This window comes from Epinephelus lanceolatus, chromosome 21, assembly GCF_041903045.1.
Source record: "Epinephelus lanceolatus isolate andai-2023 chromosome 21, ASM4190304v1, whole genome shotgun sequence".
NCBI lineage: Eukaryota > Metazoa > Chordata > Actinopteri > Perciformes > Serranidae > Epinephelus > Epinephelus lanceolatus.
This window is the reverse complement of record NC_135754.1, coordinates 11,017,860-11,032,505: the sequence shown is the minus strand read 5'-3', so window position 1 is coordinate 11,032,505 and position 14,646 is coordinate 11,017,860. Positions and strand designations below refer to the sequence as shown.

The 14,646-nt window shown below is 42.5% G+C and overlaps 1 protein-coding gene across 1 annotated transcript in view; it reads left to right on the top strand.

The window, feature by feature from the left end:
* The window catches only part of usp22 (ubiquitin specific peptidase 22), a 29,120-nt gene that overhangs the window by 7,103 nt on the left and 7,371 nt on the right, over window positions 1–14,646 (top strand). The window contains exons 2-7 of the mRNA XM_033612090.2: window positions 3,606–3,738; window positions 9,159–9,272; window positions 9,423–9,524; window positions 12,213–12,379; window positions 12,749–12,896; window positions 13,226–13,328. Coding sequence (XP_033467981.1) covers window positions 3,606–3,738; window positions 9,159–9,272; window positions 9,423–9,524; window positions 12,213–12,379; window positions 12,749–12,896; window positions 13,226–13,328 — 767 coding nt within the window. The remainder of the gene's footprint in view (window positions 1–3,605; window positions 3,739–9,158; window positions 9,273–9,422; window positions 9,525–12,212; window positions 12,380–12,748; window positions 12,897–13,225; window positions 13,329–14,646) is intronic.

The following is a 14,646-nucleotide window of genomic DNA, read 5'->3' as shown; positions in this document are numbered from 1 at the left end:
CATGACTATCAAACATAATATATAGGAATGTATAAATTATTAAGCATTAATATCGTATATTGCAATTTAGGTTTACACGTTAATTACACAAATCTTACATGATCTCCGTGGTTACAGCAGCATAAAGAATCAAGACAAAACACGTTGTGTGGTGTTTATTTGGCTTATGTTCTTTTGCTCAATGTTTTTGTACAGCCACGCATACTCCTCTCTCTCTCACACACACAACACATAGAAAAAAAATGTCCTTGTTAGACTAGTTTGCAGTCACCAATTGTAATTCTGCACAAGGCAGCAGAGGTTGAAGAAAAGCTGTGTAGGATGTTGATCTGCTTGATAGAAAAATTATTATTTCAATAACTGTTGAAGCCAAAAACGAGGTTCCCATGTTAGGGTAGACTCTAACAGATTACATTCCATTACTTTGTAATTTAAGAGACATCTGACATTTTGAAATGTCAAAAACAAAATGTTTCCACTGTGAAGGATTTTTGATCATAAAGAAATGTCTGATTCTGTGTCTCATAAATGTTTAATTTGAGCATTGACAGGTCGTTGATCTGAGAAGCATCAGCACCCTTCGCACTTAGCATGTTTTATATTGAGAGGCTCCCGCCTGTCTGGATGATAAGATGTCGACCTTGTTGTTGCTCCCGGCTAACACACACACTTTGTCTAGCTCTTGTCTGGTGATATGATGATACAAGGATCTAAGTGATGTGGAACAGACACTTTAAAAGGCTGAAATGATTGTTCTGTACTTTAGGTTTTTGGTGTGTCTCTGTCCCTGCTTGGGCTGGGTATCATTTAAAGAATTTGATACTGGTACTCTTGAAGCAGTACCCAGGGTTCCCCACATTTTCATTTATTTGTGGCATTAAAACATCTGCTGCAACAAATATATTTTCTAAGTTTGGAGCTGGACTGTTGATAGGTTGGAGTAGCAGAACATCAGACGCATTGAAAGTAAAACCTAACCATCCATTCTACTGGGTTTACACTGGGTCTAAAGCCCAGTTTAGACTAAAGATTCAAGACGAGACAAAACCGTTTCAGAACGTTGTAGAGAAAAGTTCAAGCAGTGTAAACTGGCCATCTGAGCTCAACTCAAGCCGGCTGATGGTGTCACCTGCAACTCCACTGGTCACATCACAGGTGGATGGTTTTAGAACGTGAGGTTGGCCACCTCTTACTACAGCCAGTCGGCTTGCAGTGAAGTCCTCTGGTCAAGTCAAAATGGCCGCAGATAGCATGTTCACTTGCTGTGGCAGGTGCTCCGTCCCTGCCAAGCCCTCTGTTTCCATCCTTACGGTGTGCTGGTGTCGGACAGTGGGTCACTGCTGCTGCTTGCTGTGTTCCCTTATGCGCCCCCACCCAGACACATTCTCATTGAGCGTGTTTACATGCACACTAATAAACCGATCATTATCTGATTTCTGGAGTTACCTGATTATTCAAGTGGTCATGTAAACAGCATAATCCGATAGGCTTTATCAGATAAAAGCCATTATCTGATTATGAGAAATCAGATAAACACACCTAGCTTTTTCCCCAATAGTCAGATTATTCGGTGCATGTATACCCTTTCATCTGGTTTCTTTTGTGTTTTGCTATTTTATACTCCCACTCCACTACATTTTCGAGGGAAATCTTGTACTTTCTACTCCACTACGTTAATCTGACAGCTTTTGTTTCCTTTCAGATAAAGATTTTACATAAAATAATATATTTTTATATTCTCAGTGTTTAAATTGTCACTTTTATTTTATCTTACTTATATGTTATGCACTTTGTGTGACAAGTTTATATACAGTACACTTGTATATTGCACTTTGCAGTACTTTTACTCTGAATCTACCCAAAGTATGTAAAATTGGCTTCACATTGATAAACTACACATTAGAATGCTCTCACATGTATTTGTTAATGATAAAAAGAAACAGTACTGTAAGAATATAAGCTGTCAGCATGATGAGTGCTTTATTCTGCAAATATATGACTTGCGTAGTTTTCGGGGTTTTTCAAGGATATGAGTACCTACTGTAACAGGAAGTTTGAGTTTTATGTCATGTACTTGGGGAGAAATCCAACTGAAGGACTGAATCATGTAAACCAGGTTTTTCTGATTATCAGATTATTGAAGTGCACGTAAACGCGTCAAATCGGATTATTACCATTACCTGATTATTCCCAGTTATCTGATTATTGTGCGCATGTAAACGTGCTCACTGACTGATTAATTGGTGCTGGTTATTTATATTATTGTGGCATATTTATCATGAATAAAGTCCATCTGGTGCTTGTTTAGTTTCTGTTTTTCGCAATTCTAGCACTACTACAAATGCAACTGTAGCCAGTATCCCACTATCACTATCCTCATTAATATTTTAAGAAGCTACAAATTATATTCAGCCATTAAGTAAGCCTGACAGCTGGAAATCAGAACAGAAGTACAGAGAGTTGTTGCATTGAGATGATACACCGTCTCATCTAGTTGCATTGGTGTGAACCAGCAGAACATTACAGAATGGCGCATTGCAAAAAGTTGCCTGTTTTAACTCATCTCGTCGTGAATCTTTGGTCTGAACTGGGCTTAACTCGCCTCTGCAGCAACTGCTCCTCTCCATCGATCTGATTTGATCAGCTGTGAATGGATTGACAGATAAGGGGACACAAAATGATACAAAGGGACACATGCATTAAAAAAGAGAGGTTTTTAGAATCATATCATAAAACCATACCATTTTAACCCCCCCACCCCCATGCCTAAAGAATCGAATGCAGGTACTGCTTTACTGGAGACATTTTGATGCTACTTGGTACTGGGTTATTTCGGTCTTCACCTTGAAGGTATTGAGTACTGATACCCAGCTCTATTCTGTGGATGCGGCAGGCTTCTTTGATATCAGATTTGTCTTATAATTAAACTTATGTATTCAAGTAAAACCAACAACAAACAACAGAAGCTTTTATTCATCAGAATGAAGATTTCTACATCATCCAACACAACTTCTTCTGTATGCCAGACCTGCTGTCACACCCATGCACTATATATGTGTATAATGTAGTGTTGTCAAAAATATCGATTTATCAATGCGTATCAATTCTGAATATTTGCAGTTGTTTCCGTATCCATTTTCCACAGAATCAATACTATGGATACTAAATTGCATTTTGAATGTGTGACAATCTCAGACATTTTTGTACATATACACTACCACAATAAGATAATTATTTTTTATTAATGTAAAAAAGTTTAAATTATTGTCAGTGTTTACTGTAGTCATTCTGCTGTTTTCTGCTACTAACAAAAAAAAAAAAGACAAGTCGTCTTCATGTTATATCTTTGATATATTTAACTTTTAATAAGAATTTTAAATTGTATGCCTTTAATGTCTATTTTTGTGCTGTGGTATTGTAAATGGTATCCAATATTGATATTTTTCAAGGTATTGTAATAGAAATTCTAGTATCTTGACATTAATATAATGCATTAGAATACCATCTCTATTGATGCAAGAACTGTGATAATAATTTCCTCTGTCTCTGTGTTTATGCTTTCTCCTCTCTGTTTCCTTTCCTTCCTCTTCCTCCCTGTCTTCCAGGCCAAGTCATGTATCTGCCACATGTGTGGCGCCCACCTCAACAGACTCCACTCCTGCCTCTACTGCGTCTTCTTCGCCTGCTTTGCCAAAAAACACATCCATGAGCATGCCAAGAGCAAAAGGCATAACCTAGGTATGGCACACACACACACACACACACACACACACACACACACACACACTTTACTCTCACTCTCACAAAGGCATTCACAGTGTCCACAGGTGCAGTCGGAGCAGGTGTGTTTTGAGTGCTCTGTTATGCACATGGCGTAACACCAGGCGTCCAGACCTGCAATTAGCCCCCTTTGCTTAAATGAGTTGGTCCCTGCCTCCTAAACAAACACACACCCACACACAATGCCGTCAGTAATGCTTCTTCTCTCAAAACAAAGGCTGCTAAAAGGGCTAATTATACAGCTGAGTGGCTAATGAAGAAGCAGCCTGGTGGGATTGCATAAAGCGCAGACGGTTCATAGCATGTGTATATTTCTGTGTCTGTATTTAAGCTTTAAGTTAGTCATATATTGGACAACTTCAGCTGCCTGGCTGTGACACAGTTGTGGTTTTTGTGATGTTTTTAATCGAGCAAAATAATCGAGAGCAACAGAAAGAGCTATTACGCAACGTGGTGCAACATAATTGCAACCCAGTTGAAAAGGCTCGGCCTCATGGGGGATTTGAACGTCACCTGTGTATTTGGCCTCATGTAGCCCATTAGAGTGAATACATGCATTAGTGAACTTACTAATGAATAAGGGCTGAGGTCTGTCTTGGCAGCTTATTAAAATTAAGCACATTCACGCAGAATAAGAACTCGTTCACTGGGTACACCTCCCTGTTTTTGCTTCCTCCAGATCCCTTCAAAACATTCAGTGGTGTGTGTGATTATGGGGTAGAGCTCTGAAAGAGATTTGCCTCCGCCTTGTTTTGACAGGATTATTATTCCAGGTCAGAGAAGGTAACATAAAACATTGCACATCAGTGATTTTGGTGATAATCCACGCTGGGTTTGTTGAAATATTCCTCCTTTAAAAAAGGACAGAGGAAGGCTTTTATTTTAGATGCTACAGCCACACTGTTTCTCACCACAGCCCGCATGGAGGTCGCTTTGTTGGCGAGCGTTCCGCCGTGAGAAAGTTGTATTTCAATTCACTGAATAAAGTATTTGCATCAAACAGACCCAATCTGGACGGCTCCCGATTTATACAAAGTGGTGGGTGTTTGCGGAACACCAAGAACAGTTGGCTGTTTTCCCCCATCCACGCTACTCCCACAGGGACACACGGCCTGTAATAATCAAAACATTGCACACAAATCACTGAATTACTGCGAGAGAAGATTGCCGCGTTTTACCTGATCCCACCCAGTTAAATGCTGCTGAACGTGTGCAGTTTTAGGCAGAATGTGAAGCCGTCTGGATGAGGCACTCACCTGTAAACTGCTGTCTGTTGTACTTTGTGCACAGAATGGGTGATCCTGATATACAGATGGGTGACAAGTGAAGTGATAACACAAGCGTCTCAGTCAGGTTTTTGTCTGCCTCGAGCCTCCAGAGCAGCTTTGATGCTCCTTGACATAGATTCTCCAAGTCTCTGCAACTCTACAGGAGCAAAGATATTCACTCATTCTGTGTTTTGATGATGGAGTGTGCCATTTTTAAAATGTAGCTCCACAGTCTCCCACATGTGTCAAGAGGGCCATTGCACAGTATTCATATTCTACTCCTCATCAAACCATTCAGTGTGGAATCATCTGCATTTGTTATTTTGCTTCTTTTGAATTTAATTTGTCATCCCTCTGTATGTCGTGATTTTGTTAATGTTAAAGCAATCACACTGATGTCATGATCAGATTAGCTTTGAGAAACTGAGAAGAGCTTGTTTTATTTGTTTTTAATTTGTTTAGAATCACTAATTTGAACATGGTAATTTCATGTCATCACAATATGATTCCACCCTAAATCAGTGTTGATTGATCACTGAGCTCTATTCTGTCAGTCAGTGTTACTGGTGAAGTGCACTGCTTCCATTTGTGATTTGTTCCAAAATCTTTTATCACATTATATGTATTTTTATATCATGGTAACGGTTTATGTCCCGGTACAATAATTGTTCTGTAAATGCAATTAAGAAAAAGTTTAAAATAAAAATGCCATACTTAAGAGTCCTACATAGGTCTGATTTTCCAAGACCCGGTTCTAAACTGGAACCGTGATGCACGATACCGTACCCTCCCCGCCACCTGTACATAAACCAGTTAGTTTTCTAACCCAACCCGATCCGTTGACACAAAGATCCATGGCCCGAACCGAAACAGCAAATCTTATAATAACCATGCTTTGTTCAAATAATGCAGTTAGGCAGCATGTTTGAAGTGATCATTTTGGGTTATTTCATACATGTAAAACTGAGATATTATATTTTAAAACGAAGGTAATTCAGGAAATAAAGTTTAACCTCCTGAGACCCTGTGTCCTCATATGATGACATTACATTTTGGGTTTACTTGACCTTATACTTCATTCTACTTAATTCAGACCTGTTGTCCTCGTCCGTGGACACTTTTTGGGCCATCTAGTGGTGGTAAGAGCACAATACACTAATCCATGTAAAAACAAGATGGCAGCTATTTCTGCCAAGTCAGTCCACAGCCGACCCTGCCACAAAAGTGGACAAGACCTGATCAGATTTTATGGTTGAGACTTGTTTATTTATGATTAGGAATATTTGTAGTTTGACATAGCAACAGATTTGACCAATTTTAGCGACAGTAACAAGCTAAGACACTGTTAATTTGGAAGTACTTGTTTGAAGACATTAGGACTTTTCGTCTCATTTGGGGACATTGGGTCTTTATTGTCATCTCGTAGGAGGACAGTGGGACTTAATTATTGCTGACAATGTTGAGGTTTTTATACTTATTGGGTCCTACTGATTCCAAATAGCTAGGAGAAATTAAAAATGCATGCCAAACAAAAGGTCGGCTCTCAGGAGGTTAAAAGGTTTTTTTATTATTATTATTTGTTTGTTTATTCTGATAGTGCTGAACAGCACTGCCTGTTGAAGGCAGTAATATAATGCTGTAATGCTGTCCCACTGTTGTGTATAGAAGGTATGATCATAGAATGGGGGGACAGAGTTGTCTCACCTTTGAGCCGCTGCTGGAGGTAGCAAAAGCACAGAAATGGGACCATGGGCAGGTAAGGTGTGACGTTTTGTCGACGCGTTATATGTTCAAACCACCGTGGGAGATTTAAAAAGCAGCTGATAGCAGTTAGCAGCTAACTCAAAGAAGAACAGTGGCCGAAAATGTCGGCAGATTGGGAAAACAGTTAGATTCAGGAGACGTGAATGCCATTGTTATTGTTTATAAAACACTGCCGATGCATATGTTATATGCTATCATGGAAATGAATCATACACTGGAGCGTAATTGGTTCAGTGTAAAGATGCAAAGGAAGCATAAAGAAGGGACTAAGTAGCTGACCTATAGCCTGATCCCTGTGTAGGAAGGGCTTGAGTCGGTTGTCAGAGGATTAAAACGTTAAAATACTGAAATAAATTATTATTATTATTATTCTCATTTTATTTTAATATTATTATCATCCACTCACCCACGAGTCGACCTGCATGTTTTTTTTTTCCACCCATAACTGGACCCACAAGTAGAATTAAAACAAAATGTCACCCACCGGGTACCTGCCGGTTTCCCCAACTGGATGAAGGAGTGCACTTCATCATAATTGATTTCATAAAAAATCATTCCAATCCTGTGTTTGACAGTTAGCGAGGTCAGGGTTTCTAGTACCGGTGTAATGCCGTCTGTTTTCCTGGTACCAGTACCAGTACCAAGTCTTGCTGCAGCATTCTGCACCAGCTGCAGGACTTAAAGACTTACATTGACAAATTCCCAGAGATGCTCATTCCAAAGGTTAACACAGTGTTTTCATGCTGTAGGTGGCAGCCATGTGCACTGCCATAAAGCAACTTGCTAAGAATTGTAGCACTGGGCAAGGTGAAAATGCATGTTACAGTTCACAGCCTTGGAATATGGACATTCTTCTTGAGCTCTGAGCTGCAGAGATGTAGTGTGCCAACATTTTTACAACCTTTTATTGTTTACAAGAGCACTGAATGGCTCAGCGTTCAGAAGATACTGCAAACAGCATATAATCTTCAACACAAGGTATCATCCTGTTAAGATAAATGCTGCGATACCAGCTCTACACCCAGTAGCACTCTTTTTTCCATTCTCCACATAATAGAATTAGGCTGTTTGAGCTGCAAGTGAAGTACGTTACACTGCGGTGTTTGGAGGAGAACGCTGCCGCAGCAAAGACACTCGGGGTGTCCATGACAAAAGGCTGGGTTTGGCAGATGTTGAGAATCTGCCGATTTTTGTTTTCACAAAGCCTCCTTTGCTCGGCGTTATCGCTCAGCTCAGGAAGACCCCCTCTGGTGCGTATGTGTCCCACGGTGTGTAATTGTGAGTTTAATTAGGTTAGCTGCTGAATCGAAAGCTGCAAAAATAGAGCGAGAAACAGTCTCGTATGGAGGGAGAGAAAAGATTTATATAAAAACAGAAAAAAGGGACAGATCTCAGCAGACTGGTGAGGAGGTAATTAAGTCGTCTTCAACAAACCCTGTGGAATTAGCCTCCATTAAACCCCGGCCCCTCCTCCTCCTCCTCCTCCTTCCTGCTTCTCCTCCTCCTTTCTTTCTTGCCGTTCCATCTCTTTCATCTAACCGTTTTATGCGTTTTCCACTCACAGCTATTTGGTGAATGCTGTCTGCAGCCTTGTATTGGGCTCATCTGTCTCTATCCTCTTCTCTTTGCCCTCCTCTTGTTCCCATGGTTACCTGATGACCCTTTTGATATTTAGAATTGTGAAATGATTTCATCTAATTGCACTTAAACTGTCTGTCTTACTGTTTTTCCGTCCTCTCCCATCAGTTCAGTGAAGTTCTGTACTTTGGTATACTTCCTTCCCTCCCTTCCTCCATCCTGCTTCCTTTTTTTTTTTTTTTAACCTCCATACCTGCAGAGCATGACAGCCAGGAGAAGCCTAAAGGCATGTTGTCATGGCAACAGCAAACAGGTAGCTGCAGGGTATGGAGCAGGTGAGGAGAGAAGGGAGTTTTGGTCTGCCATTGAGCATTTAAGCGTTTAAGCGAGTGTGAAGCGGGGAAAGATCGCACAGTTAGATAGGCGCCTCCTTCCTTCCTCCTCCTCACCTTTTGACTCCTCATCGCTCTCCCCGTCTCGCGGGGTGTCTCTCCACCGTTCCTGGATGGTGTTAACAGATAGCTGATATGTCAGCAGATAAGCCCCGGCTACCTGGCATCGCAGCGCCATGACAACGTGGCCCGAATAGACAAAAAGCCTGAGAGAGGAGGCAGTTAGCGGTTCACACAGCTCGGAGCAACGCAAAGACCTTTTTCACCCTCTGACAAACATAAACTGAGTGTCTCTCTGCATTTGACTAAAACAGCTTTCTCATGCATTATTTGTTCTCCTTCTCTCTCTCTCTCTTACTCCTGCCTGGCCTTTCAGCTATTGACCTGCTGTATGGAGGAATTTACTGTTTTATGTGCCAAGACTACATTTATGACAAAGACATGGAACAGATTGCCAAAGAGGAACAGAGGAAAGCCTGGAAAATGCAAGGTATGAAAGCAGATAGCCACACCACACACTGTTGCACACACATCATGCCAAAGTTGCGTGATGTCTCCCTTGAGCGTTACAGCTCTCGGTCCTAGGGTTGCAGCGAAGGATGCAATGCTTTGAATGTGTGTATGTGTGTGTTTGTTCCAGGCATAGGGGAGAAATACTCAACGTGGGAGCCCACTAAGAGGGAGCTGGAGCTGCTTCGCCACAACCCCAAGAGGAGGAGAATCACCTCCAACTGTACTATTGGTTAGTACCTCTAAGTCTCTAATGCACACAGGCACACACACACACACACACACACACACACACCAGTGTTGAGGAGGATGGCTGTGTAGCTGCAGAGCGCCTGATGTCAATCTGGGCCAATCGGGACACAGTGCGGATCTCTAGAGGGAGCAAAAAATGTAAATGCAGAAAGAGGAAGCAGTGTTACCACCAGCATCAATGATATATATGCAAAGTTTACATCTTCACACTTACAGTAAAAGGGGGCTTCTAAAATGTGTCATCCAAAACCCATATGCTAAAAACAGACTGTTTACCATTCGAGAGGCGAATAGCCTCAGGAAATGTATTCTTTTAAACTGTTCTGATTAAAAACAAAGCTGGCTCCTCTCAGTGGATATTTACTTTAGGATTCCAAACAAATTGTCGTCTCTTAATAGCTATCTTCAAGATTTTCCCATTTAAGGTTTGCAGAGATTATAGTGGGAAGAAATTTCAACTCTTACTCGATTCTCAGCAGGGCCGTCACAGGGGGATGCGAAGCCCTGCACATTGAGATGTGTGCGTATGATTCGTGGCCACACACACACAGCTATTCTAGTTCTACTGCACGCTTGATCTGGGTTCATTACATTTTTAACAAGTAAAATAATACAGCATCACCATGCACATAATGTCAGCTATGACTTTTTGCAGGCTTGGTTCTATGAGGGTGCAAAAGCATGCCTGATCCCAGCCTCAGTTTAATATTTTATTTTGAGGGTGGTAAGCTCAACTTACTTCCTTTCTGTTTAGACTCAACCGACATATGTGAAAGCATGGGGTGCATATTCTATCATCTATCGCTTATATCATATTTAATGTACACTTTATATTGTTTACAATACATTTTCAGTGTGTTTTCTTGCCAGATTCACTTGTGGCTCACTAAAAAATAGACCAGACGCTGAAACTATTGCTGCAGATCTCGAGACGGCCAGGGCGCTCGGTGCCGTGCAGCGTCCAGTGTAAAAAGCCCAATCCATCAACATAAGCACCAAAAGCAAGCGGGCAGCTCTCCTTGGAAAGTTGGCACACTTCACGGCACTTCTGCGTCCAGTGTGAACCCAGCGTTAGGAGCGTCTCCATGCTTTCAAACAGCTGTGCCAATCACAGTTAAAACTCTGCAAACGGAAAGCTTCACCCCTGGAAATGTCTGCATTGCTCAGAGCGTCACGGCGTGAACACACACATCACCACAAATCTGCACCCAAAGACACACAGATGAAATAATTGCACTATGTGTGTATAAAACATGAGACACTACTTTTTCTAAACAGAAAGTTGGGTAAGATGCTATGATCAGCCCTATGATCCAGGTGTCTCCTTCATAGAAAAGCACAATGTGGAGTTCTAATCGACCAGGCTGATGTGTGCAGAGGTCCGTATGGTTATACTGCAGCAACCTGGTCTTGTTTTCAGGCAGTTTAATGAAGGTAATCAGCGAACGACCGTGCATAACGGCACTGCGCTCTGCCTGCACATTTATAACGTATCAGTCCTGCTGCCTTCAGATGCTGCAGGGATTTCAGGAAGTGCAGGAGAAGCTTTTCATACAGTACGAAGCAGCTCTGACACCCAGGGAATTTATTTTTGAAGCATGTTTGGTCAAGAACGGTCATAAAAACCCTCTCTAGCCAGGTGTGAGGCTCTAGAGCACTCAACTTAGGGGCCGTGGGCCAAATCCAGCCCCTTGATGGGGTGCAGGGTGGCCCGCCGACCATTTGAAAATAGTCAGTATAATGAAAAATGAACAGATGACTTGGGCTTTATTTTGCAGGGTGAACCCCGCCTCTCGCCCAATGTCAGCTGGAATGGGCTCCAGCCCCCACGAGCCTGCACCAGGATAAGCAGTTATGGAATATAAATGAATAAATGAATGGAAAGAATGTTGAAATTTAATTCAGATTAATTCATAAAGAAAATAGGCATTAGTCACAGCCCTACTTCAAACTAAAGGTAAGGTAATATTCAACTCTGACATCCTATATGATGACCTACATGTGTCCCTGACAGCTATCAATTAGGCAGATATTAGAAAGCAAAGCAGCAGTGTGTATCTGAAGCAGCAGGGAATATCAGAATGAAGCAGTGTTGGGGTTTGGCTGCATGTGGGAGTGAGGAGAGCTGGCATACGTTTAACACCTTGTAACAGCCTGCAGCGACGTGCTCTAGCACCATTAACATCCCTGGCACTGTCTTAGGTGAGGGAAATTACAGGCCTGGCTGCTCATCTGTGAGAGCACTACCTCCATCCTTCCCCTCCTCTGCTCCTCTGCTGTCTGTCCTCTTTTCTTTTTCCTCCTCTCCTTCCACTGTCTCTCCTGTTTATCTCCCCCTCCCTCTCCTCTCGTCTGTCTGTGTGTGGTTTGGTCTGCTGTAATCTGACAAGGGTTTCCCTGCGTGCAGTCCAACGTTGCCTCAGGGACATCACAGTATTACTGTGAAGTGTGTGTGTGTGTGTGTTTCTTAGTTGTCTGCTGTTAACAGCACTGCAGCTCAGATGCCCCACTGCAGCAGCCAGGAAAAATGATCTCTCTCTCTCTCTCTCTTCAGCTATTTCTTTCTGTCCTCCCTTTTTATTTATTCCTCCCTCACCTCTCCACCCATCCTTTCTCTTTGTCTCTTCTTTGTTGCCTGATTTTTTTTTTCTCTCCTCTTAACCCTCAGGCCTGCGAGGTTTGATAAACCTGGGCAACACGTGCTTCATGAACTGCATCGTCCAAGCGCTGACACACACGCCGCTGTTGCGTGACTTCTTCCTGTCCGACAGACACAAATGCGAGATGCAGAGCAACTCCTGTTTGGTGTGTGAGATGTCGCAACTCTTCCAGGAGGTAACTGTCACCTCTTGTTTTTTTGTTGAATTTGTTCAAATGTGTAAAAGAAGAGGGATAAGGGGCCCTGACACACCCAAGCGAAGGTTTGCCATCGGTCGGTGACATGGTGTTGACACATGGCTGCTTTTCGACTGATTCAACATGTTGAATCTGCGTTGGAGATGGTGGGGCCCATCACTGAGTGAAATCCCTCTGACTGGCAGTTCAGCTCAGCACATGACGAGATATGAAGTGACAAAAGAACATGAACGACCTAGATTATCTTCATCTTTGCCATTAGGTCTTTAATGTTGGTTTGGTGTGTCTGTGCTGAAGAGGCTGAGAAGGCCGTGTTTTCTCTCTCACGTACACACCTTCCTCCACCAGTTCTACTCAGGCCATCGGTCGCCACACATCCCCTTCCGTCTCCTTCACCTGGTGTGGACCCACGCTCGTCACCTGGCCGGCTACGAGCAGCAGGACGCCCACGAGTTCCTCATTGCGGCGCTAGATGTCCTGCACAGACACTGCAAAGGTCAGACACACTTAATCACTCGAGGAGAAAGACAGATGTGAAGTAGGCGGGGAAGAAAGCAGGAAGAATGACAGAGAGCTGAGTGTTGGTGCGACAGGAGGAGAGCTGGGTGGATGAGGGGAGTTGAGAGGATGAAGAGGAAAGAGATATGCACTGACTGACAGAGAGACGGAGAGCCACAGTGCTGATCTCTCTTGGATCTCTGCATCTCTCTGTGCAGTTTAGAAGCAGAGCGGGTGGCTGTGAAGTTACACAGCATTGCTTTTAGTGACTGTGTGTGTGTGTGTGTGTGTGTGTGTGTGTGTGTGCGTGTGTTTTCATCCACACAGACGACAACGGGAAGAAAGCCAACAACCCCAACCACTGTAACTGCATCATCGACCAAATCTTCACAGGGGGCCTGCAGTCTGACGTCACCTGTCAAGTCTGCCAGTAAGTGCGCTCGTGTATGAGGTTCTTCCAAAGAAAAACACAACACCAGAAATCTTTCAGACCTCACTAGAGACTGAATAAAGAGATAAAGCTCAATAGAACAAACCCACGGCCTTGAACAGTACAATACGGCATTGTCTTACAGCACAGGTGCATTATGTCTCACTGTGCCTGGCTTGTTCTGTCTTGATCAAACAGCCTCTCATAAACGTCACACTGCACTTGTCTCTCACCATCCTGGATTAGAACTCTCTAATTCCCTGCCCTGAGGTGACCCTCCTGCCTCCCCTCTCCTCCATCATTCACACAGCGCATCATCAATCACACACACTGAGCTGCCACACTGCAGCAACAGTAAAACCCTTGTTATGGCATACAGTGTGTAAAGTTGATCTCTACTTCCACCTGGTGGTCAAAGACAGTGCTTGATCTTTACTTTACAGTAGCTGACACTGCAGTGAAAGTGTAGTGTGTGTTTACAGTGTCATTATATAATTACTAGCATGATATTATCATAACAACAACAAGCTGCCGGTGTGTTTCTTTTTCTAGATTCAGACAAACGTATTAAGCAGACACCTTTTAGGAGACCCCTCCTACGTGTTGGGTTTGCTTGGGCACATGAAAACACAGTGTGCCCTGAAACCAGCTAAAAGAAGCTAGTGTTTAGTGTGAGTTTGGTAAAGCAGGTAAAAAAAAAAATGAGTAGGCTTATTGTGCTAACCTCAGCACATGCTGTAGAAAGTGTACAGGTTAAAGTCTCTGGGCAGGATTTGTCCTTGTAAACTGAGGCTCCATATTATGTGCATTAATGTTCTGCGTGCATCTGTGTGCACCAGACTGTGACTGCAGTATGAATACACAAACTGTCACAGCCCTAGAAGCACAGTGCTTTGGCTTAGGCTCTAAAATGGATCTCTTTAAAAAAAAAAGTAGGAACCAATTGAATAATTATCAAAAGAATTTTTAAGCATACTGTGAAATAATTGTGTGTTATTACAACTGAGGACCACAACAGGCACATGGGAAGCTTAAAGCAAATGCAGTGATCCACAAATTTGGATTCTGATGCTTTGTGTTTGGTTATATCAGAGGAAAGTTCTGTCCTAGACCAGGTTTCTAAAGGAAATCCTGCTGCCATAAGGCCTTTGCTGCTTTATGAGTTATACGCTTTGTATTCTCTTTTAAACTGAAATTGAAAGCTCATCGTTTGCTTTGACCAAGGAGAAACAGGACATATTGTACAATTCACAGATCACTTTATAACACACTTCAACTAGGTCATATGGTCAGTATTTACAGGCTGAATCCAACTGAA